The following is a 24,859-nucleotide window of genomic DNA, read 5'->3' on the forward strand; positions in this document are numbered from 1 at the left end:
AGTATCTGGGTAGACAAGTACCTGAGGTACATTTTAGAAATAACAGTAACCAGGCAGCATACACAGAAAGAGAAAAGATACCTTACAAATGAAAAGCCAGATGTGAGGATTGGTTCAAGATGGCGGAGTAGAAGGACATGCTCTCACTCCCTCTTGTGAGAGCAGAGAGCACTGGAAACACAACTAACTGCTGAAAAATAATCGACAGGAAGACACTGGAACTCACCAAAAAAGATACCCCACATCCAAAGACAAAGGAGAAGGCACAATGAGATGGTAGGAGGGACTCAATCACAATAAAATCAACTCCTATAACTGCTGGGTGGGTGACTCACAAACTGGAGAACACTTACACCACAGAAGTCCTACCACTGGCGTGAAGGTTCTGAGCCCCACGTAAGGCTTCATAACCTGGCGGTCCAGCAACAGGAGGAGGAATTCTTAGAGAATCAGACTTTGAAGCCTAGCAGGATTTGATTGCAGGACTTCGACAGGACTGGGGGAAACAGAGACTCCACTCTTGGAGGGCACACACAAAGTAGTATGCATATCAGGACCCAGCCGAAGGAGCAGTGACCCCATAGGAGACTGAACCAGACCTAACTGCTAGTGTTGGAGGGTCTCCTACAGAGGCAGGGGGTGGCTGTGTCTCACCATGGGGACAAGGACACTGGCAGCAGAAGCTCTGGGAAATGCTCCTTGGTGTGAGCCCTCCCAGAGTCCACCATTAGCACCACCAAAGAGCCCACATAGGCTCCAGTGTTGGGTGGTCTCAGGCCAAACAACCAACAGGGAGGGAACCCAGCCCCCAGCCTCAGCAGACAAGTGGATTAAAGTTTTACTGAGCTCTGCCCACCAGAGCAACAGTCAGCTCTACCCACCACCAGTCCCTCACACCAGGAAACTTTCACAAGCCTCTTAGATAGCCTCATCCACCAGAGGGCAGACAGCAGAAGCAAGAAGAACTACAACCCTGCAGCCTGTGGAACAAAAACCACATTCACAGAAAGACAGACAAGATGAAAAGACAGAGGGCTATGTATCAGATGAAGGAACAAGATAAAACCCCAGAAAAACAACTAAATGAAGTGGAGATAGGCAAACTTCTAGAAAAAGAATTCAGAATAATGATAGTGAAGATAATCCAGGACCTCAGAAAAAGAATGGAGGCAAAGATCAAGAAGATGAAAGAAATGTTTAACAAAGACCTAGAAGAATTAAAGAAAAAACAAACGGAGATGAACAATATAATAACTGAAATGAAAAATACACTAGAAGGAACCAATAGCAGAATAACTGAGGCAGAAGACTGGATAAGTGACGTGGAAGACAAAATGGTGGAATTCACTGCTGTGGAAAAGAATAAAGAAAAAAGAATGAAAAGAAATGAAGACAGCCTAAGAGACCCCTGGGACAACATTAAACGCAACAACATTTGCATTATAGGGGTCCCAGGAGGAGAAGAGAGAGAGAAAGGACCTGAGAAAATATGTGAAAAGATTATAGCTGAAAACTTCCCAAAATGGGAAAGGAAATAGACAGACACCCAAGTCCAGGAAGTCCAGAGAGACCCATATAGGAAAAACCCAAGGAGAAACACGCCGAGACACAGAGTAATGAAACTGGTAAAACTTAAAGACAAAGAAAAATTGTTGAAAGCAACAAGGGAAAAACAAATCAATAACATAGAAGGGAACTCCCATAAGGTTGACAGCTGATTTCTGAGCAGAAAGTCTACAAGCCAGAAGGGAGTGGTATGACATATTTAAAGTGATGAAAGGGAAGAACCTACCACCAGGATTACTCTAGCTGGCAAGTATGTCATTCAGATTCGATAGAGAAATTAAAAGCTTTACAACAAGCAAAAGCTAAGAGAATTCAGCACCACCAAACCAGCTCAACAACAAATGCTAAAGGAACTTCTCTAAGTGGGAAACATAAGGGAAGAAAAGGATCTACAAAAACAAACCCAAAACAATTAAGAAAATGGTAACAGGAAAATACATATCAATAATTACCTTAAACGTGAATGGACTAAATGCTCCAACCAAAAGACACAGGCTTGTTGAATGGATACAAAAACAAGACCCATATATATATGCTGTCTACAAGAGACCCACTTCAGACATAGGGACACATACAGACTGAAAGTGATGGGATGAAAAAAGATATTCCATGCAAATGGAAATCAAAAGAAAGCTGGAGTAGCAATACTCATATCAGATAAAATAGACTTTAAAATAAAGAATGTTACAAGAGACAAGGAAGGACACTACATAATGATCAAGGGATCAATCCAAGAAGAAGATATAACAATTATAAATATATATGCACCCAACATAGGAGCACCTCAATACATAAGGCAACTACTAACAGCTATAAGAGAGGAAATCGACAGTAACACAGTAAGAGTGGGGGATTTTAACTCCTCACTTACACCAATGGACAGATCATCCAAACAAAATTAATAAGGAAACACAAGCTTTAAATGACACAATAGACCAGATAGATTTAATTGATATTTCTAAGACATTCCATCCAAAAACAGCAGATTACACTTTCTTCTCAAGTGCGCACGGAACATTCTCCAGGATAGATCACATCTTGGGTCACAAATCGAGCCTCAGTAAATTTAAGAAAACTGAAATCTTATCAAGCATCTTTTCTGACCACAACACTATGAGACTAGACATCAATTACAGGGAAAAAACGTAAAAAACACTAACACATGGAGGCTAAACAATACGTTACTAAATAACCAAGAGATCACTGAAGAAACCAAAGAGGAAATAAAAAAATACCTAGAGACAAATGACAATGAAAACATGACGATCCAAAACCTATGGGATGCAGCAAACACAGTTCTAAGAGGGAAGTTTATAGCAATACAAGCCTACCTCAAGAAATAAGAAAAACCTCAAATAAACAATCTAACCTTACACCTAAAGGAATTAGAGAAAGAAGAACAAACCAAACCCCAAGTTAGCCAAAGGAAAAAAATCATAAAGATCAGAGCAGAAATAAATGAAATAGAAACAAAGAAAACAATAGCAAAGATCAATAAAACTAAAAGTTGGTTTTTTGAGAAGATAAACAAAATTGATAAACCATTAGCTAGGGGCTTCCCTGGTGGCGCAGTGGCTGAGATTCCGCCTGCCGATGCAGGGGACACAGGTTCGTGTCCCAGTCTGGGAAGATCCCACATGCCGCAGAGCGGCTGGGCCTGTGAGCCATGGCCACTGAGCCTGAGTGTCCAGAGCCTGTGCTCTGCAACGGGAGAGGCCACAACAGTGAGAGGCCCACGTACCGCCAAAAAAAAAAAAAACCAAACAAACCATTAGCTAGACTCATCAAAAAAAGAGGGAGTGGACTCAAATCAATAAAATTAGAAATGAAAAAGGAGAAGTTACAACAGACACCACAGAAATACAAAGCATCCTAGGAGACTACTACAAGCACCTCTATGGGAAAAAAATGGACAACTTCAAAGAAATGGACAAATGCTTGGAAAGGTATAACATTCCAAGGCTGAACCAGGAAGAAAGAGAAAATATAAACAAACCAATCACAAGTAACAAAATTGAAACTGTGATTAAAAATCTTCCAACAAACAAAAGTCCAGGTCCAGATGGCTTCACAGGGGAATTCTATCAAACATTTAGAGAAGAGCTAACACCCATCCTTCTCAAACTCTTCCAAAATATTGCAGAGGAAGGAACACTCCCAAACTCATTCTATGAGGCCACCATCACGCTGATACCAAAACCAGACAAAGATACTACAAAAAAAGAAAATTACAGATCAATATCGCTGATTAATATAGATGCAAAACTCCTCAACAAAATACTAGCAAACAGAACCCAACAACATGTTAAAAGGATCATACACCACGATCAAGTGGGATTTATCCCAGGGATGCAAGGATTCTTCAATATAAGCAAATCAATCAAAGTGATACACCATATTAACAAATTGAAGAATAAAAACCATATGATCATCTCAATAGGTGCAGAAAAAGCTTTTGACAAAATTCAACACCTATTTATGATAAAAACTATCCAGAAAGTGGGCATAGAGCAAACTTACCTGAACACAGTAAAGGCCATATATGACAAACCCAGAGCAAACATCATTTTAACAGTGAAAAACTGAAAGCATTTCCTCTAAGATCAGGAAGAAGACAAGGATACCCACTCTCACCACTATTATTCAACATAGTTTTGGAAGTCCTAGCCACGGCAATCAGAGAAGAAAAAGAAATAAAAGGAATGCAAATTGGAAAAGAAGCAGTAAAAGTGTCAGTTTTTGGAGATGCCATGATACTATACATAGAGAATCCTAAAGATGCCACCAGAAAACTACTAGAGCTAATCAATGAATCTGGTAAAGTAGCAGGATAAAAAATTAATGCACAGAAATCTCTTGCATTCCTATACACTAATGATGAAAAATCTGAAAGAGAAATTAAGGAAACACTCCCATTTACCACTGCAACAAAAAGAATAAAATACCTAGGAATAAACCTCCCTGGGGAGACAAAAGACCTGTATGCAGAAAACTATAAGACACTGATGAAAGAAATTAAAGATGATACCAACAGATGGAGAGATATACCATGTTCTTGGATTGGAAGAATCAATATTGTGAAAACAACTATACTACCCAAAGCAATCTACAGGTTCAGTGCAATCCCTATCAAATGACCAATGGTATTTTTTACAGAACTAGAACAAAAAATCTTAAAATTTGTATGGAGACACAAAAGACCCCGAATACCCAAAGCAGTCTTGAGGGAAAAAAAAACATAGCTGGAGGAATCAGACTCCCTGACTTCAGACTCCACTACAAAGCTACAGTAATCAAGACAATATGGTACTGGCACAAAAACAGAAATATAGATCAATGGAACAGGATAGAAAGCCCAGAGATAAACCCACACACCTATGGTCAACTAATCTATGACAAAGGAGGCAAAGATATTTAAGAGACTGTCTTTTCTCCACTGTATAAGTGGTGCTGGGAAAACTGGACAGCTACATGTAAAAGAATGAAATTAGAACACTCCCTAACACCATACACAAAAATAAACTCAAAATGGATTAGAGGCCTAAATGTAAGACAAGACACTATAAAGCTCTTAAAGGAAGACATAGGAAGACTACTCTTTGACATAAATCACAGCAAGATCTTTTTTGATCCACCTTCTAGAGTAATGGAAATAAAAACAAAACTAAACAAATGGGACCTAATGAAACTTCAAAGCTTTTGCAAAGCAAAGGAAACTACAAGCAAGATGAAAGGACAACCCTCAGAATGGGAGAAAATATTTGCTAACAAATCAACAAAGGATTAATCTCCAAAATATATAAACACTTCAAGCAGCTCAATAGTAAAAAAACAAACAACCCAATCCAAAAATGGGCAGAAGACCTAAATAGACATTTCTCCAAAGAAGACATACAAATGGCCAAGAAGCACATGAAAAGCTGCTCAAAATCACTAATTATTAGAGAAATGCAAATCAAAACTACAATAAGGTATCACCTCACACCAATTAGAATGGGCATCATCAGAACATCTACAAACAACAAATGCTGGAGAGAGTGTGGAGAAAAGGGAACACTCTTGCACTGTTGGTGAGAATGTAAATTGATACAGTCACTATGGAGAACAGTATGGAGGTTCCTTAAAAAACTAAAAATAGAATTACCATGTGACCCAGCAATCCCACTACTGGGCATATACCCAGAGAAAACCATAATTCAGAAAGACACATGCACCCCAATGTTCACTGCAGCACTATTTACAATAGCCAGGTCATGGAAGCAACCTAAATGCCTATTGACAGACGACTGGATAAAGAAGATGTGGTACATATATACAATGGAATATTACTCAGCCATAAAAAGGAACGAAATTGGGTCATTTGTAGAGCCGTCGATGGATCTAGAGACTGTCATACAGAGTGAAGTAAGTCAGAAAGAGAAAAACAAATATTGTGTATTAACGCATATATGTGGAACCTAGAAAAATGGTACAGATGAACCAGTTTGCAGGGCAGAAACTGAGACACTGATATAGAGAACAAACGTAAGGACACCAAGGGGGGAAAGCGGGTGGGGTGTGTGTGTGTGATGAACTGGGAGATTGGGATTGACATATATACACTAATATGTATAAAATGGAAAACTAATGAGAACTTGCTATATAAAAAAAAAAATAAAATAAAATTCAAAAATTCGAAAAAAAAAAAAAGAAAAGCCAGATGCATTTGTTCCCACTAGGAGCACTAAGACCAAAGTGCTGGTGGGGGAGTTAATACAGGTGAGAGAGAGTTTGAGAGCATTCTGCATAAAACAAATATATATTGAGCTGTTATATGCAAGGTGAAAACATTGTTAAGGTACAACCCCACTGTCATAGAACTTTCAGTGTCACAGAGGAGACAGACACATCAGTGCATAATTACACAACAGGTGCATGTAGGGTGACAGATGGGAACACAGAGGAGGGGCACCTCGCCCAGCCTTGGGAATGCAGGAGAGACTTCCAGGATCAGAGGACACTTGAGCCGAGCCTTAAAAGAGGTGTGTATTAGGTTCCTGTGGCTGCTACAATAAGTTACCACAAACCTGGTAGCTTAAAATGATGAGCTATTTATTTTTTCACAGTTCTAGAGGCCAGAAGTATAAAGTCAAGCTGTTGTCAGTGCTACATTCAGCCTCCCCAAGGCTCTCAGGGAAAAACCTTTCCTTGCTTCTTCCAGTTTATGGTGGCACCAAGCACTCCTTGGCTTGTGGCAACATAACTCTTGTCTCTGCCTGTCCTTGCATGGCCTTCTCCTGTTGTCCCCACTCCTAACATTAATAAAGGATGAGCTGCTCCCACAAAATAAGAGCACTTGTCATTGGATTTTTAAGGCTCACCCGGTTAATCCAGAATGATCTCATCTCAAGATTCTTAACCTAATTACATCTACAAAGAGTCTTTTTCCAAATAAGGTCAAACTCATAGGTACCAGATGGTAGGCCTTGGACATATCTTTCGCTGGCCACAAATCAACCTTCTACAATGGGCTGTATGAATAAGAGTTGATAATCTGGCAAAAAGTGGGGTAAAAGCATTCCAACATGAGCAACACTTGAGCAAAGCAATATCTATGAGAGTGAGTAACCTATATGAACATGGAGAAAAGAGCACCGGGAAACACAGAAAAAGCAACTAAGACTTTATATGCTGTGCTAAGGCTTACAAAGCACTGTCATGTAACAACACTTTGAACCACCCAAGACCCTTTAAGGCAATAGGACTAGCCAAATTATGATGCTTCCCTTTTTAAGAAAAAAAAAATTTCTTTTTACTTATTAATAAACTATAGAGAAAATTGAAAAAATAAATAAAATAAAATGGATAACCAACAAGGACCTACTGTATAGCACAGGGAACTCTGCTCAATGTTATGTAACAACTTAAATGGGAAAAGAATTTGAAAAAGAATAGCTATATGTATAACTGAATCACTTTACTGTACACCTGAAACTAATACAACATTGTTAATCACCTATAGTCCAATATAAAATAAAAAGTTAAAAAAAAAGACTAGCCAAATTTTACTCATAATGACGCAGAGGCAGAAAGATTCAACACCTTGTCCAAACACACATGCCTATGAAGTGGCTGAGGTGGGACCTAAGACTTCCAATTCAAAATTCTGTGTCTACTTCACCATACAGCGCTGCAGTCATCCCTTTTCTACTGTTACAGAAAAAGGTAAATTCCTAAGTCAAATTAATCATATTTTAAATAATCTTTATTCCTACAGGACATCTGGGAAATAAAGCATCACAATCCCTCTGTAGAAAAATATACAATAGTAGGTTTCACTTAAGGTCAGAAGTGAATCCAAGAGGGACTTCCCTGGCGGTCCAGTGGGTAAGACTCTACGCTTCCAATGCTGGGGGCGAGGGTTTGATCCCTGGTCGGGGAACTAAGATCCCACGTGCCACGCAGCCAAAAATAAATAAATAAATAAATAAAATTCTTTTAAAAAGAAGTGAATCTGAGAAAGGAAGTCCAGGTCTCAAACTCCCAACACGTTTCAAGTGACCCAGAGCCTGGCAGGGAGCACGTGTGTTGAAAGATCCAAAAGAGAAAGTGTGTAAGAGCACCTAGCATGCCTGGTGTCGCACAAATGCCCCAAATAAGTAAGCATCAGTTTCCTTGCCTGGCTCAGGGCCACATGAGGAGTCAGAGACAGTGAGGAAATGAACCGTGGCAGTTATGCCCAAACACTTTCAGCGTCAGCAAAACAAGGCTAAAGATACAAAGCCGGACCGACTGGTGCTGGTGAAATAATGAATGCTTAACGCAAAGGCTATAATTATTCACCTTACATCCTCTCAACCCTCGGAGTTGCTGAAGGAACGATATTTCTGCCTGTTGATCTTTTTCTTCCTTGTGATTTACAGCACAAGAATAAATAAATGTGTGGCTGAGGTTTCATTAATATATTATCGTTCGGCCCTGGAACCCAATAGCACTACTGAAAAAAAGCTGAGACACACTTAACCTGGCAAGAGTCAGCCACCGTGCAGCTGCAGCAGGGATCACAGTTGAAAGCCATAAGCATCTTGCTCTTTTGTTCCCTGAGCGGTGGGAGAGGGAGGATTTTGCAGCTGGAGTTGGGGGGAGGGGACAGCAGCCCTTCAATATGGTCTGGAGTAGTTTCCACCTGAGCCGCAATCAGGCTTCCTAATTCCCATTTCTGAGACGCAAATATGATCTAGGAATATCAACCACAAATAAATAAGTCAAACACAAAACACATTCTTGTTTTGTCTCCAGCGTGAAATGAAAAGATCACTGGAAACAGAGAGGGCTGACCACTTCCAGGCTGGGAAGCAGCAGGAAAGGGGAGGGAGTGGATTGGAGAGGCTGCCCCTTAATGAGGGACTCTCTCTACCACAATGCAGAGTGGTGCTCTACCTGGGCTGCACACTGGAATCACCAGGGGCATGTGGCAAAATTCCAGGCCCCACCCCAGACCAATTACATGGGATCTCTGGGTGAGGACCGGGGCATTGGGATTTTTTAAAGCTCCCCTGTCATTCCAATGTGCAGCCACAGTTGGGGCCTTTGCTTTAAAAACAAAAAACAAAACACTGGAATATCTCACTGTCCCAAAATGTCTTTTTTCCCCCTCTGGGTTAGAGTTGCAGACAGGAAGGATAATATATTAGCTGCCCTTTGTGAGTGCCTTAGAGCTCTCCAAGCTGGTCACCTGAGTGTCTTGGGCTGAAGAGCAGCTGCTTCTCAGCCATCCGAGGCTGTGCGTTTACTCCTGTCCTCTCCTGTCTCCTGCCTGCTCCTTTAGCTCCCTTAAAACACCTTCTTCTGCTCAAGGACCAGCTCAGGGCTTACATTAGCGATAATCATGCTGCAGCTGCTGTTCTTCTTGTAGATCGTATCTAACACTTACTGAGTACAAATTATGTGCCAGGCATTGTTCTGAGTTCTTTACAGAGTATGAACTTAGCTTAACCCTTATGATAATCATTTTCCTTTGTTTTCTTCAGTTAAATAATGATTTCATTCCTTTACTACATAATAAGTCAAATTTATACAACTATGGCAGAGGATGAGAATGGCTTATATTTCCAACCAAGAGAAGTCACTATTCCTTTTTGTAAAACTGAAGTATAGTTGATTTAAAATATTATATTATATTAGTTTCAGAATGGGAGAAAATATTTGCAAACGATGCAACTGACAAGAGATTAATCTGCAAAATATACAAACAGCTCATGCAGCTCAGTATCAAAAAAACAAACACCTCAATCAAAAAAGGGACAGAAGCACTGTGGAAAACGGTATGGAGGTTTCTCTGAAAACTAAAAGTACAATTACCACGTGATCCAGCAATCCCACTCCAGACAAAACTATAATTCAAAAAGATACATGGACCCTTATGTTCATAGAAGCACTATTCACAATAGCCAAGACATGGAAACAACCTAAATGTCCATTGACAGATGAAAGGATAAAGAAGATGTGGTACATATATACAGTGAAATACTACTCAGGCATAAAAAAGAATGAAATAATGCCATTTGCAGCAACATGGATGCAACTAGAGATTATCATACTAAGTGAAGAAAGTCAGAAAGAGAAAGACAAATACCATATGATATCACTCATAAAATATGACACATATGAAACTATCTATGAAACAGAAACAGAATCAGGAACACAGAGAACAGACTGGTGGTTGCCAAGGGGGATGGGGGTGGGAGAGGGTTGGACTGGGAGTTTGGGATTAGCAGATGCAAACTGGAATATACAGAATAAACAAAAATGTTTTACTGTATAGCACAGGGAACTATATTCAATATCCTCTGATAAACCATAATGGAAAATATGAAAAAAAGTGTATATATATATATATATATATATATATATATATATATATATAACTGAGTCACTTTGCTGTACAAAGGTAATTAACACAACACTGTAATTCAACTATAAATCAATAAAAAATATATTTTAAAAAAATGGGCAGAAGATCTAAACAGACATTTCTCCAAAGAAGACATACAGATAGCCAAAAAGCACATTAAAAGATGTTCAACATCACTAATTATTAGAGAAATGCAAATCAAAACTACAATGAGGTATCACCTCACACCGGTCAGAATGGCCATCATCAAAAAATCTACAGACAATAAATGCTGGAGAGGGTGTGGAGAAAAGGAAACCCTCCTACACTGTTGCTGAAAATGTAAATTGGTACAATCATTATGGAGAACAGCATGGAGGTTCCTTAAAAAACTAAAAATAGAGCTACCATATGATTCAGTTATACATATACATATATCTATTCTTTTTCAGATTCTTTTCCCTTATAGGTTATTACAGAGTATTGAGTAGAGTTCTCTATGCTATACAGTAGGTCCTCGTAGATTATCTATTTTATATATAGTAGTGCATGTGTGTTAATCTCAACCTCCTAATTTATCCCTCCCCCCTACCTTTGCCCTTTTGTAACCATAAGTTTATTTTCTATGTCTGTGAGTCTGTTTCTGTTTTGTCAATAAGTTCATTTTTTTAGATTCCACACATAAGTGATATAAGATATTTGTCTTTCTCTGACTTCACTTAGTATGATAATCTCTAGGTCCACCCATGTTGCTGCAAATGGCATTATTTTGTTCTTTTTTATGGCTGAGTAATATTTTATTATATATATACCACATCTTCTTTATCCATTCCTCTGTTGATGGACATTTAGGTTGCTTCCATGTCTTGGCTACTGTAAATAGTGCTGCTATGAACATTGAGGTGTATGTATCTTTTCAAATTATAGTTTTCTCTGGATATATGTCCAGGAGTGGGATTGCTGGATCATATGGTAGCTCTATTTTTGTTTTTTTTAAGGAACCTCCATACTATTTTATCCAGAGATAAACTTATGCACCTATGGTCACCTAATCTATGACAAAGGAGGCAGAATATACAATGGAGGAAAAACAGTCTCTTCAATAAGTGGTACTGGGAAAACTGGACAGCTACATGTAAAAGAATGAAATTGGAACACTCCCTAACACCATACACAAAAACAAACTCAAAATGGATTAAAGATCTAAACATAAGCCTGGGATACTATAAAACTCTTAGAGGAAAACATAGGCAGAACACTCTCTGACATAAATTGCCTTAAGCTATTTTTTGATCCACCTCCTAGAGTAATGAAAATAAAAGCAAAAATAAACAAATGGGACCTAATTAAACTTAAAAGCTTTTGCACAGCAAAGGAAACCATAAACAAAATGAAAAAAGGCACAGAATGGGAGAAAATATTTGCAAATGAATCGACCGACAAGGGATCAATCTCCAAAATATATGAGGAGCTCATGCAGCTCAATATCAGAAAAACAACCCAATCAAAAATTGGGCAGAAGATCTAAACAGAAGATTGGGCAGAAGATCTAAATGTCTTATTGTATAGCACAGGGAACTATATTCAATATCCTCTGATAAACCATAATGGAAAATATGAAAAAGAGTGTATATATATATATATATATATATATATATATATATATATATCCTGTTCCACTGTTCTATATTTCTGTTCCAATACCATATTGTTTTGATTACTGTAGCTTTGTAGTATAGTCTGAAGTCAGGGAGCCCGATTTCTCCAGCTCCGTTTTTCTTTCTCAAAATTGCTTTGGCTATTCAGGGTCTTTTGCATTTCCATACAAGTTGTAAACATTTTTGTTCTAATTCTGTGAAATGAATCACTTTGCAGTACACCTGAAACTAACACAACATTGTGAATCAACTGTACTCCAAGATAAAATAAAAATTAAAAATAAATTGCTTATTCTTATAATATAGAGCCTATTAATTTAGTTGCTGTCAGTAAGAATCAGAATTTAGAACTCTTATTCTTTCTGTTTGTCTCAAGATTTTTTCATGTAGTAATAGCTTTTTTAAAGAGTAGAGATCCCCAGGAAGATAAGGAGTTAAAATGAATGACTTCAAGATTCTCAAGATATTATGGCCAGTCACACAATGTATTTGTGCAAGGTCATGAGAGTCCCCTAGGTTTGTAGACCTGCTCCTTCTGCAGGTCAGAGGTCAGTGTCAGCCAGGAGAGTACACTCCTACAACAGTTCAGAGCCAACTGGGACAACCCCTTCCCAGGAGTGTGAACGCAACTTATGAAGGTGGTAGGCAGGTCAGAGAGCCAGAAAAAGATTTTGATATATTATTTTGATGTCCATTTAGAAGATGAGGATAAAGAAACAGGTCTAGAGTGGCAGAGCCAGGCTTTGACCTAGGCTCCAAAGCCTGTGTGTTTGATGACTGCTACCCAGTATGTCATCTGACCTACTCTGGGTATTCCAGGCTACCCTCAGCTCTCTTTCCTCTGAATTCACATTTTCTTAAGTCAATTCCACATGACATAACAATTTGTCAAGTTTGTTATTATTTGTTGCCAGTGTGATAAGTGTGTCTCTCCAGCTAGATGAACTCCCCAAAAGACATAAATCTGAGAGGTCATATAAAATACCATGCTTGAGAGCAAGGATGGCCCATATAATTTTCCTCCTCTAAACTAATCACTAGATTAATTACTTTATCTAGCACAACCCCATTTTCCTAATCAGTAAAACATTAGAAATGATAGTTTCAACCCCATCCCCATGGCTATAGGAATAAAATGAAATTCTATAAGTATAAAGTCCTTAGCATAGTGCTGGTGCTAGTAAGGGTTCAACAAGTGTTTCATATTTAAAAGCTGATTTTAGCTCAGGTATAAAAAAATAATAGTACAATGTCAGAAAAATAGCAAAAGGTAATGTTTCTTCAGAGCTGTTAAGCATACACTTTTTTTTTTTTTTTTTTTTTTTGCGGTATGCAGGCCTCTCACTGTTGTGGCCTCTCCTGTTGTGGAGCACAGGTTCCAGACGCACAGGCCCAGCGGCCATGGCTCACGGGCCCAGCCGCTCTGCGGCATGTGAGATCTTCCTGGATCGGGGCACAAACCCGTGTCCCCTGCAACGGCAGGCAGACTCTCAACCACTGCGCCACCAGGGAAGCCCAAGCATACACTTTTAAACGTTATTAGAGCAACCATTCTTCATACACATTAAGAAAAAACAAAAAAAATACTGTCCAAAATGAATGTAAGTCTGGGTTTGTGCATCTGTACATACATGTGGGTTTATATATGACAATGTACATTCATGCTTTAAAGTCCCCCACTGCTGCAATGACAGAAGAACTAACAAAGAGAAAAATCATAATCTTGGTCGAAATAAAATAAAGATCACTGCAGATCATAAATGTAGTTGAGCTCCACATTCACAGTGGGCAAAGGTGGCCAAGAATTTATATCTTTTAGTACAATAGAAACTAAAAGTGCTCCACATGCTGTGGGAGATTAGAGTTGGTCTCTCAACATGAAACCAAGGTGGTGAAGAAAGCTGGAATGGGATCATTGCTTATAATAGGAAACATTAAAAAAAAAAAAACTATTGTGAGGAAGATTCAAAATTTAATATCAAAAGAGGTAAGAATAAGAAGACAAACAAAGTGCTGGTTTGCTTGGTGACTGAATGGGTAATATCTTCAACATCTCTAGTGGCAGAGAACTCTCAATCAATGTAAAGTCTGGTTAGGAACCTGGGGCACAGGTGGGCTGTGTGTATATGTGTGGGTGCCATGGGGGTGGGGGTGCTTAGTGTTCAAGTAGAAGCAATCCCAAAACCACTAGATAAGAAGGTTAAATACAGAAAGAAGGAGGATGGAAGGGGAAAAACCATTCCACTCAAAACTGAATATTCAACCCAAAATTCTAAAACCCATGTGGAAAAACTAATGCTAAGATGGAGTGCTAAAAACATCAACACATGGAAAGGAAACTCACTCTTTCACTTTGAAATAAGTATGTTTAGATGCTCAAAGATATAAAGAAATAGCTCCATAAAAAGAACAAGAAACTAAGAAGCCAAACAGTAAAATAAGAACAGGTGTCTACGAAAAAAAAAAAACAATAAAAATTTTGTAAATCAAGTATATAGTCATTGAAATTAAAAGAATAGCTGGGATAAACTCTAGACCAGATGTAGTCAAAGAGATAATGAATTGGAAATTAATACTGTAAACATATAGTACCCAGAATCAGCAGAGACATAAAGAAAACATTAGGGCTTCCTTGGTGGCGCAGTGGTTGAGAGTCCACCTGCCGATGCAGGGGACACGGGTTCTTGCCCCAGTCTGGGAAGATCCCACATGCCGCGGAGTGGCTGGGCCCGTGAGCCATGGCCGCTAAGCCTGTGCGTCCGGAGCCTGTGCTCCGCAACGGGAGAGGCCACACCAGTGAGAGGCCCGCGTACCGAAAAAAAAGAAAACATTAAAGAATTAAGAGATATAGAAAATAAACTAAGATTCTAACCTAAATCTAATAGTACTTCCAGAAAAAGAAGACTGATGAAATGGCACAAAAACATATTTAAAGAACAAAACTGTTGAGAATTTTCTAGAATGAAAGAAAACATGAGTTCTCCAGTAGGAAGTGAATATGGAGTGCTAAGAAAAATAAACCTACTTCTAGTCATTTAATAGTGAAGTCACAGAACAGCTAGAATAGAAAGGAAAGACATTACCAACAAGAAATAGTTGTAGAAAACAAACTTATGGTTACCAAGGGGGAAAGAGGGAGGGATAAATTGGGAGATTGGGATTGATATAGACACACTACTATATACAAAACAGATAATTAGTAAGAACCTACTGTATAGCACAGGGAACTCTACTCAATACTCTGTGATGACCTATATGGGAAAAGAATCTAAAAAAGAGTGGATATATGTGTATGTATAGCTGATTCACCTTGCTATACAGCAGAAACTGATACAACACTGTAAATCAACTACACTCCAATAAAAATTAATTTAAAAAAACAACAGGGATAGTTGAGTTCTCGGCAATAATTCTCAGAAGATAATAACTTTGAAATATAAGGGAAATATGTACATACACATATCAATAATACATACAGTACATTAGACCTTAAATGTTCATTACCTTAACTCTCTGGCAGGGCAGGGAGGAAGAAATTGTATCACATACTAGAAAGCAACTGGAATCTTCAGCTCACCTTCCACTCCTCACGCCTTGTCACCAGGATGCAACAGCATGCCCGGCACGTGGGTGTTTACCGAGGAACAGGACCTCACAACATCATGAGGTAACTCATCCTTTCCATGAGTGCTGACAAGTCTTAAACCAACAAGATTCATAATCGTCCTTAAAATGGCTCAAATCATAAAATGAATAACTTAGGAAAGAAGGTTAATCTAAGGTAATAGGGAGGGAGGAAACAAAGTATTTAGTATGAGACATGCAGAGTGAATAATGGTTTTAGGGTACTAACATAACACAAAAAGTGGTTACATGTTACTCTACTAGGGCTTGTTTAAACTTGTTGGAAGGCTTGGTGTTCACGGGATGAGCTTCATGTAGGAGACAGACAGCTTGATATTTCTGCCTAAGAAGCTGGCTGAACCCAGATTCAGAGAGTGCAAGGAGAAAGATACTGAATAGCTCAGCAGAAGAGGCAAAAAATCAGTGAGGTTGAACCAGGGGGGTGGAAAGTCTGTAAGGCACACTGACATTAGAGGACCCCATAAAAATGAATAATGATGAGCTGGCCCCACTGAATCAAATCTGTTAGGTTACTGTGCTGTGGTTGAAAGGAAGCTGTCCCCAGAGTCTTTGAGCTGTGTGATTCTTGGGTCATTAAACACACCGGCTTTACCTATGGCTTATTACAGTATGAGCCAGATTTTCTCTATGGCTGAAGCCTCAGATTAATGAGGTAGAAGCGTAAAGGATTCAATTAATTCAAAAGAAAGCATTTCTTAAAAGAGCAAAATGTTTCAGTGTGGTTTGAATCCCTTAGCTTGATGGTAGACTAGGAGGAGTAAGAAGGCCAGCATGAGGGTCTTGCCTCCCTCTCTGTTCAAACGTCCGGGTAAAGCTGGGCGAGCCACAGATCCTGCTTCTGACCTCTGCATCTGTTGTTCCTTCTGCCTGGAACAACCCCCCACCCCACCCCACCCCAGATATGAGCATGGCTAACCTCGCCTCTTTCCGGTCTTTGCTCAGGTATTACCTTCTCTGTGAGACCTTTCCTGGCCATCCCATCTAAAACGTCAACAGACCCTTTACACACACACTTTCTACACGTCTTCCCTCCCTTTTTCCCTTTAGCACTTACCACTGCCTAGTACACTACACGTTACTTATTGTCTATCCTCCCTTCTCCCACCAATGTAGAGACTCCACGAAGGCAAAGATTTTTGTCTGTTTTGTTTACTGATATATGCCCCAACACCTACAGCATGTTGGTGCATCTCCAACAGGAGTTCCTCCATAAAAATCTTTTGAATGTGCCAATGAATCTTGCATAAGCCCCATGACAGCTAGCATTCCAGTGTTCGCGAATGCTAAGCTGAAAATCTTTATTTATTGCAATAATTATTGCAATATCTATAACTTATAAATCTAACCACATTCTGTTAACTTAAAACTGAGGTTAAGAACTTCCTCTAAGGTAATTATTGGTTTCATACAAACTATGTACAGTACATCCGCCTTTGCAGAAATATGATCAGACACTCGATTTAGATCAGACAATTTACATTCAACACGCAGATAAGGCATCTGAGCCCTCTGCTGACAACAGAACTAGAAATTGACTGATTACGGGATAACACTTTGGCTTTCTAAACACAGCACTGCCTTTTCTCAGAAGAGCTCAAAAATAGACAAAAAAGATTTGAAAAAGATGAGTAAAAACCTTATATATTTCCACTAGAATGTTGATTTCTTTATATATTTTCTCTCCTAAAGTCTAACAAAGAGACCTGTAAAATGTTACAGGTAAGGTGCTCTCCACTTTCACTTAGGCCCAAATCAAAGAATCCAAATGAAAGATCATGGCTATCTTTATGGAATCACATTCTAAACTCTCGACCTATATGGGTTCCTAGACATCAACCAAGAGACTTTGAAGACTGAGAGGAACCCAGTTGGATATTTTCACAGGTGAATTTATTGGTTTGTTTCCATAAAACTATACCTAATTCTCTTTTATAATTGTAGATATTTAACTTAGAAAGTTAGGAGGCTCACTGATATCAGAAGAAATTTTATATTACTGGGTGGATTTAGAAACTAGAATAACTTGGGTTTTACTCAGAGCAACAAATGACTATTGTGACAATATCAATAGCTAAATTTCCACCACTCATTTTCACTAAAAACTACATTCGCTAAACACATAACTTAGTCAAGACTCTCTGCCCCTTGCTTCTAAATGATAGACTACTCTGAGGCTGGCAACCAAGAGTTTTGGGAAACAAGAGGCAAAGATATTGAAATTCAGAGACAAAAATCTGGCTTATAAAATAAAGCTTAAAGAAAGAATGAAATTACCTATAATATCAAGTAATTAATTATAAAAATAGCAATTAGCTGGAAGAGCAAAAAAGAAACAAAAATATTAACTGTATTTTCACTTATGTAAATCTCTTGAGATTAATTTTCTGTAACCATAGCCCTATTAGTGGTATTTAATTGAACTAATAAAAACTATTAAAAGGCAATGGATTAATACAGACGGTAATTTTTCCTTTTCACTTCAAGGCTGACTCTTCTCCACTTCGTCCCTTCTAAAATGCATCAAAGCCAAGAAAGAACTATCTACTGAGACTTCAGCTGTCATTAAGCCCTTGCCCTCTTTGAAAATAATACCAGCTCTCTTTAATACCTATAGGAAGCCATCACAGTTACTATTATTTCAAAGAGAGTAGACTTTTTTTAATGATGTAGTAATTGAATTCAGGGCAATAATGTAAATTAGCAGATTTTATACAATATTTCTCTTTTTTTAGAGGGTAGAATAATTGTCCAGACATCTAGAGGAATACTACTTTTCTGTAGAAATGAAATTGTAAACCTTATAACAAATTAACATGAGCAGGTGCTACTCTCAGATTGTCATATGTTCCTGGAAATCATGTGAGTTATAGAAGGTGGGGGAAGTCAAGAAGTCCTAGTCCCCCATAGTGATGGGGGGTGGGGGAGGTCTTTAAGCCTTACATTTCTCCCAGGTTTGCATTTCCATTGGATTACCTGGCTAAATGGTGCTTTTCTACAAAGGCAACTCCTTGATCTAGGACAGAGGTCTGAAGCACCATGCAGGTGGCAAACTATTCTATGCCATTTTATCTGAAATGTGGCAGATTTAAGATTTAGCCAAGAGATCCATGTCTGGAAGAGCTTGGAAATCTTCTGGTCCAAGGTACATTCTCTTAGGGAGGGGATGAGCATTCTAGAGAAGCATACACACTTGCAGCTGGGTTCTGTGAGCCAGCCTTGACAGGCAGCATGGTGGGGCTTAAAGCCCATTTATGTCATCAGACAGCGACATTTCCAACCGCAATCTGAGTTTTGACCAAGCTGTAATAGGAGGGAATTTGTCCCTGGAGAGAGGGTCAGATGGGTTAATCACTAACATTCCTTCCAACTCTAGGACACAAGAATCTTTGACTCACTCACTCAATAAACATTTGGGGGGGCTTTCCTGGTGGCGCACTGGCTGAGAGTCCGCCTGCCGATGCAGGGGACATGGGTTCGTGCCCCGGTCCGGGAAGATCCCACATGCCGCGGAGCGGCTGGGCCCGTGAGCCATGGCTGCTGAGCCTGCGCTCCGCAACGGGAGAGGCCACAACAGTGAGAGGCCCGCGTATCGCAAAAAAAATTTAAAAAATAACAAAAACAAAATAAACATTTGGGAGTCTTTGTGCCAGCACACAAAGTAATTTTCAATAAATATCTTTTTAACACTACAGCCACCATATCTGTGAAGATTCCAAAACAGCAGCAATTTTTACTGTAGCACACAGAGGGTAAAAATGATGGCCAAGCCTGTAACTTACATAATGGAGCTTGAACTTGCACTCATCTTCAATTTCGTCTGCACTGTCTTCATCGGAAACTTCCCCTTCCTCTGCATCATCTCCAAGGTGATGAGGTAACTTCTTGCCCTGAAATGAAACAAAACAGTCGATTTAAAGATGAAAGTTCAGCCAGATAGGGGTATGGGAATTAAGAGGTACAAACTACTATGTATAAAGTAAGCTACAAGGATATATTGTACAGCACAGGGAAATACAGCAATTATTTTATAATAACTTTAAGTTGAGTCTAATCTACAAAAATATTGAATTACTATGTTATACACCTGAAACTAATATTAGTCAACTATACTTCAGTTAAAAAATAAAATAGGAAATGAAAAATGAAAATTCACAATAGCCAAAAGGTGGAAATAACCCAGTGTCTACCAACAGGTGAATGGATAAACAAAATGTGGTATACACATACACTAAAATGTTATTCAGCTTTTAAAAGTAAGGAAATTCTGACTCATGTTACAACATAGATGAACCTTGAGGACATTAGGCTAAAGGAAATAAGCCTGTCACAAACGACGACTCTTGTATGATTCCACTTATACAAGGTACTCAGAGTAGCCAAATTCATAGAGACAGGAAGTAAAACAGTGGTATCCAGGGGCTGGAGGAAGCAGCTGGTGGGGAAGATGGGAGCTGTTGAATGAGTATGGAGTTTTGGTTTTGCAAGAAAAGAGTTCTGTACGTGGCAATGCGAATGTACCTGACACAGCTGAACTGTACACTTAAAAATGGTTAAGATGGTAGGTAAGTTTTATGTATGTTGTATTTTACCACAATTAAAAATAATTTTTAAAAATTGAAAAGTGAAAATAGACTGTCATACTGAGTGAAGTAAGTCAGACAGAGAAAGAAATACTGTATGATATCAATGCGGAATCTAAAAAGAAACGATACAAATGAACTTATATAAAACAGAAACATCTCATAGACTTAGAGAACAAACTTATGGTTATGGGGATCGGGGAGCAGGGGAAGAGACAGGGAGTGTCGGATTGACGTGTACACACTAATACATTTAAAATGGATAAGCAACAAGGACCTACTGCATAGCACAGGGAACTCTGCTCATATTATGTAACAACCTAAATGGGAAAAGAATTTGAAAAAGAATAGATACATGTATATGTATAAATGAATCACTCTGCTGTACACCTGAAACTATCACAACATTGTTAATCAACTATTCTCCAGTATAAAGTAAAAAGGTATTTTTTAAAAAAAAGAAAAATGAAAATAAGATTTGTTATCTCCTTGCCAATCATTACTTCAGACTGACTTGAAGGCAGATCGCTTGACTTAGGGGCAAAGCAAAGGGAGAAGAGACTTTCAAGAAAAGGCAGTTTTATGACTTCCAATTAAATACAATTAATTAGGGATACTATATTTACAAGTAAAAATCAGACCAGGCTTCTGTTCGAGAATATATGACTCGTCATAAACAGGCATCACCCCATCCCATGTCCTTAGAGCAGCTTGTTCTCCTGAGCAGGTTAAACGCGCCCTTCTCTCCTGCTGGTTGTGTCCTCTGCACTGACCAGACCTGCTTTTACGGACAATGCAATGACACTCCTGCCCAGCCAGAACATGCCCCTCACAACCACTCACCAACACACTTTAGGAATCAGGGGCTTTTGGACAACAAGGGGGAATTCTTATAACAAAATGGTAGAAAACCCAAGTTATAGAATTATATGCACATTATGATCTCAATGATATATAAAAATTCAGGGAAAAAAATCTGGCAAGAAATATGGTCAATTATTAGGAGTATGAATCTCTGGGTAACAGCATTATGGGTGATAGTTATTTTCTCCTTTTCTACATTTCCCAATTTATATTCAGAAAAAGTAAAAGTAAATAAAAAGCAGAAGAAGGAGGCATGGCCCAGGAGCCTGATAAGGGCTTCCAGGACGGCTAATCATCTGTATCAGTAAAAGCATCTTACTTGTAAGCAGAAAGGGATATTAATAGGAAATTGAATCACTCCCAGAATCTTGGGGAGCAGAGAAGGCAGAACCAGACTCTGTGGCTAAGGGACCAAGGTCACTGTGGTAGACGGCCTCTAAAATACCCACAACGGTTCCTACCTCTTGGTATTCATGTACTTCTATAATCCCTTCCCCTTGAGTGTGGGCTGGACCTAGTGACCCCATTGAATGAATGGAATACAGCAAAAGCATAAAGATGGGGGAAATTCTTTAAACGTGGAAGGATGTTCATGTGCTTGGCAGCCAAATATAATGATAAATTTCTAAATATCATCCCAGACTACTACCCAGGCTGACCTTCTCTAAACTAGAGCTCCAGTGACTTCTGTTATATATTCCTGCTCTTCACACCATGACTGGCCCACCTTCAGCACTCTGGATCTTCCCCTCATCCACTTCTCCTCCCTCCACAGGGCCACCAGCACAGTCAGATTTTCAGAGAACTCTCCCTCCCAGTTTCCTGTATCTTCCCTGATACCCAAAGCTCTTGACCTAAAGGGCTTGGCAAAGAGATAAATTTAAAGCTGGTTAAATCATTTATGTAATGAAAACAAAATCTATATTAAGAATCCAAACTCTTAGAATTTGAATACTTAAATATTTTCTTCAACTTACAAAAGGATTGTTATGGGTTTAAAAAGGTGGTATTTAATTTGCCTTCATACCCCTATGTAATATACTTCTTATATGTATGTGCTATCTGCAAAGTGAAAACTACATTCTTTTCCACAGGAATATATATAGCTATAGATATATAAATATGGCACTAAGCTTCAAATCCCCTTTACTTAAATGTGGCAGGCAGTAGGTGGGGAAGCAAGGAGAGAAAGTTGCCACCTAGAGTATTCACAAGGTGCCCTCATTTTCAGTCCTTTCAAAATCCCATTAAAAGATATCAGGTGGCTTCCCTGGTGGCGCAGTGGTTGAGAGTCCGCCTGCCGATGCAGGGGACATGGGTTCGTGCCCCGGGTCCGGGAAGATCCCACATGCCGCGGGGTGGCTAGGCCTGTGAGCCATGGCTGCTGAGCCTGCGCGTCCGGAGCCTGTGCTCCGCAACGGGAGAGGCCACAACAGTGAGAGGCCCGCGTACCGCAAAAAAAAAAAAAAGGTATCAGGGCCATATCTTCTGCCAGCTTTTTCCACATTCATGGTCTTTGAAAGATACCTTATACAGGCAGATAGGAAGAAAAGCAACACCACAGAACACTGTTTCTTAACGCCTCTTATGAAGAGTGTTACGCCTGAGGAAAATTATAGAATAAACTTAGGTAGAATTTTATGAACTTAACAGTGGTCCAGTGTAAACAAAGAATGATCTAGGAGTCCCCTTCTGATCTACATACTATTTCATGTGGGAGTCACACTCAAGAATTAGATTAATTTCTCCATGGTACATGGAAATATTTCTAGAGACTGGAACCACAGCCATCTCTTAGCTTTTAGCTGCATGGACAGCAGTAACTGCTCTATGACACATCTGTAAAAGTAAAATGCTTGGACCAGATAAGTTTTCTTTCGGTAATGAGCCTATGGAAAATTACTAAGTTCGTTATTATTTTTGTTCAAAAGCAAATTTTGGTTTAATTTTTAGGAGATACATACACACACAGTTGGCCCTCCGTACCCAAGGGTTGGTTGAATCCGCAGATGTGAAGAGCCAACTGTACTAGGCCATTTCATATGAGGGGCTTGAGCATTGTGGATTTGGAACCAATCCTGTGAGTACTGAGGGACTAGTATATATATCTCTGTGTGTGTGTGTGTGTGTGTGTGTGTGTGTGTGTGTGTGTGTGTATACACACAAGGTTGGAAAGTTTGTGTGTTACAGTTATAATAATAAACAACTTGCCCATCTCCAAAGTGGTAAGTAGCCATTCAAATGCTGCCTTTTGGATCACAGATTACTCCGATGCTAAAGGAACTTAGGAAAATCAGTTCCCTTTTTGTTGTTTCAAATGGGAGTGTGTTGGTCCAGAGATCTAAGAAATCTCCTTAAAGTTTGGAGAAGGTTACTACCAGCAAATGGACTGCAGCTGCTTTGAAACACCCACAGCCCACATTGCTGCCACTCCTTCCAACGAGTGGCTCAGGTCTTCTGGCTTCAATTCATCCTGGTGCCCATTAGCCCTAGGGCATTCTATGACCAATGATCCAAAGCCCAGTTATGCACAAGGGATTCAATGAGTTCATATCAAATATTCCTTAAGTTCCACTGTCCAAATGAGAAGTATTTCAATCAGATGGACTCATTCTGCATTTAACCTTCTGACGCTTGGCTAAAGACCATTTGGGAACATGGAAACATTTACAAGGCTATAAAGCTGACACTGAGCTTTCTAACCTAGCAATCAGTTTTCACCACAAGAGACTGCATTAGCAAGACTTCAGGAAAATTGACCTTAACATTATTTCTCGCATTATATAATTGGAGCTTTTATTCAAAATGCTTTCACACGTACAAATGCCCAATGACACCCCTTTGATGGATTCAGCCTATAACTCTCATTTAACTGATAGAAAAACAGGTTTTGACCCATTCTAAAGATGAATACTTTACATCTTTCCCATGTGCTGTCCTCTCTTAAAGCCCCAGTTAAAGTCTTGCTATGAAATTACACAATCTGACTTTCCTGTGCCTCCTCTGTGATATTTGGTTTTTGTACACACCCTTTTTAAGTAAAATATAACCCCGTTTGATCATTAATACTCTACTGCTTTTCCTTAGGTTTTTAGTCTCAAAACAATACAACTATCCAAGATGCTTTTAGTCCAAATACACAAAATTAACTGGAATTAAATAAAATCACATCAGCAATCTGAGAACACAAGAAGCTGTCTTTCTGGCTATTCCTTGCATTAATAATATTCATTTCAGGTGGTAAGTTTTCTCCCTCAGAAGATGTTTATGAAATGCCATTCTATTCACCTACTGCTCCTCTGCCTACACACGAATCCTATGGGGCACAGTGTCTGAACGTGTGCTCCACTTTGAAGTGAGCTCTTCTCACTTACATAACCAAGGCTGACCAACCATGAAGACTTTTTTTGACAGACAGTTATTGGAGCTTGAAATGGCAGAGAAGAATCTGAAAGAAATGCTTTTGGATACAGACACATGTAATCCAGGCCTCCCATACACAGACCCCTCTCCAGCGTCAACTACTACAGACTAAAATATTCAGTATTTGATTTACAGTACTGAGGTTCTCACTTCATAAAAACAAATCCCAGAATACGTGGCCAGTCAGTAACAAGCTTTTTCTGAAGGTATGACTATAAATAAGTTGGAACAAGGTGCATGCACAAATCTAG

General features: G+C 39.1%; 1 protein-coding gene across 1 annotated transcript in view; it reads right to left on the reverse strand.

Moving 5' to 3' along the window:
* Positions 1 to 24,859, reverse strand: part of PLCH1 (phospholipase C eta 1) — a 237,967-nt gene that overhangs the window by 41,687 nt on the left and 171,421 nt on the right. Inside the window, exon 11 of the mRNA XM_032631291.1 lies at positions 19,521 to 19,628. Within this exon, the coding sequence (XP_032487182.1) occupies positions 19,521 to 19,628 (108 nt within the window). The remainder of the gene's footprint in view (positions 1 to 19,520; positions 19,629 to 24,859) is intronic.

The sequence above is a fragment of the Phocoena sinus genome, chromosome 4, assembly GCF_008692025.1.
Source record: "Phocoena sinus isolate mPhoSin1 chromosome 4, mPhoSin1.pri, whole genome shotgun sequence".
Lineage (NCBI taxonomy): Eukaryota > Metazoa > Chordata > Mammalia > Artiodactyla > Phocoenidae > Phocoena > Phocoena sinus.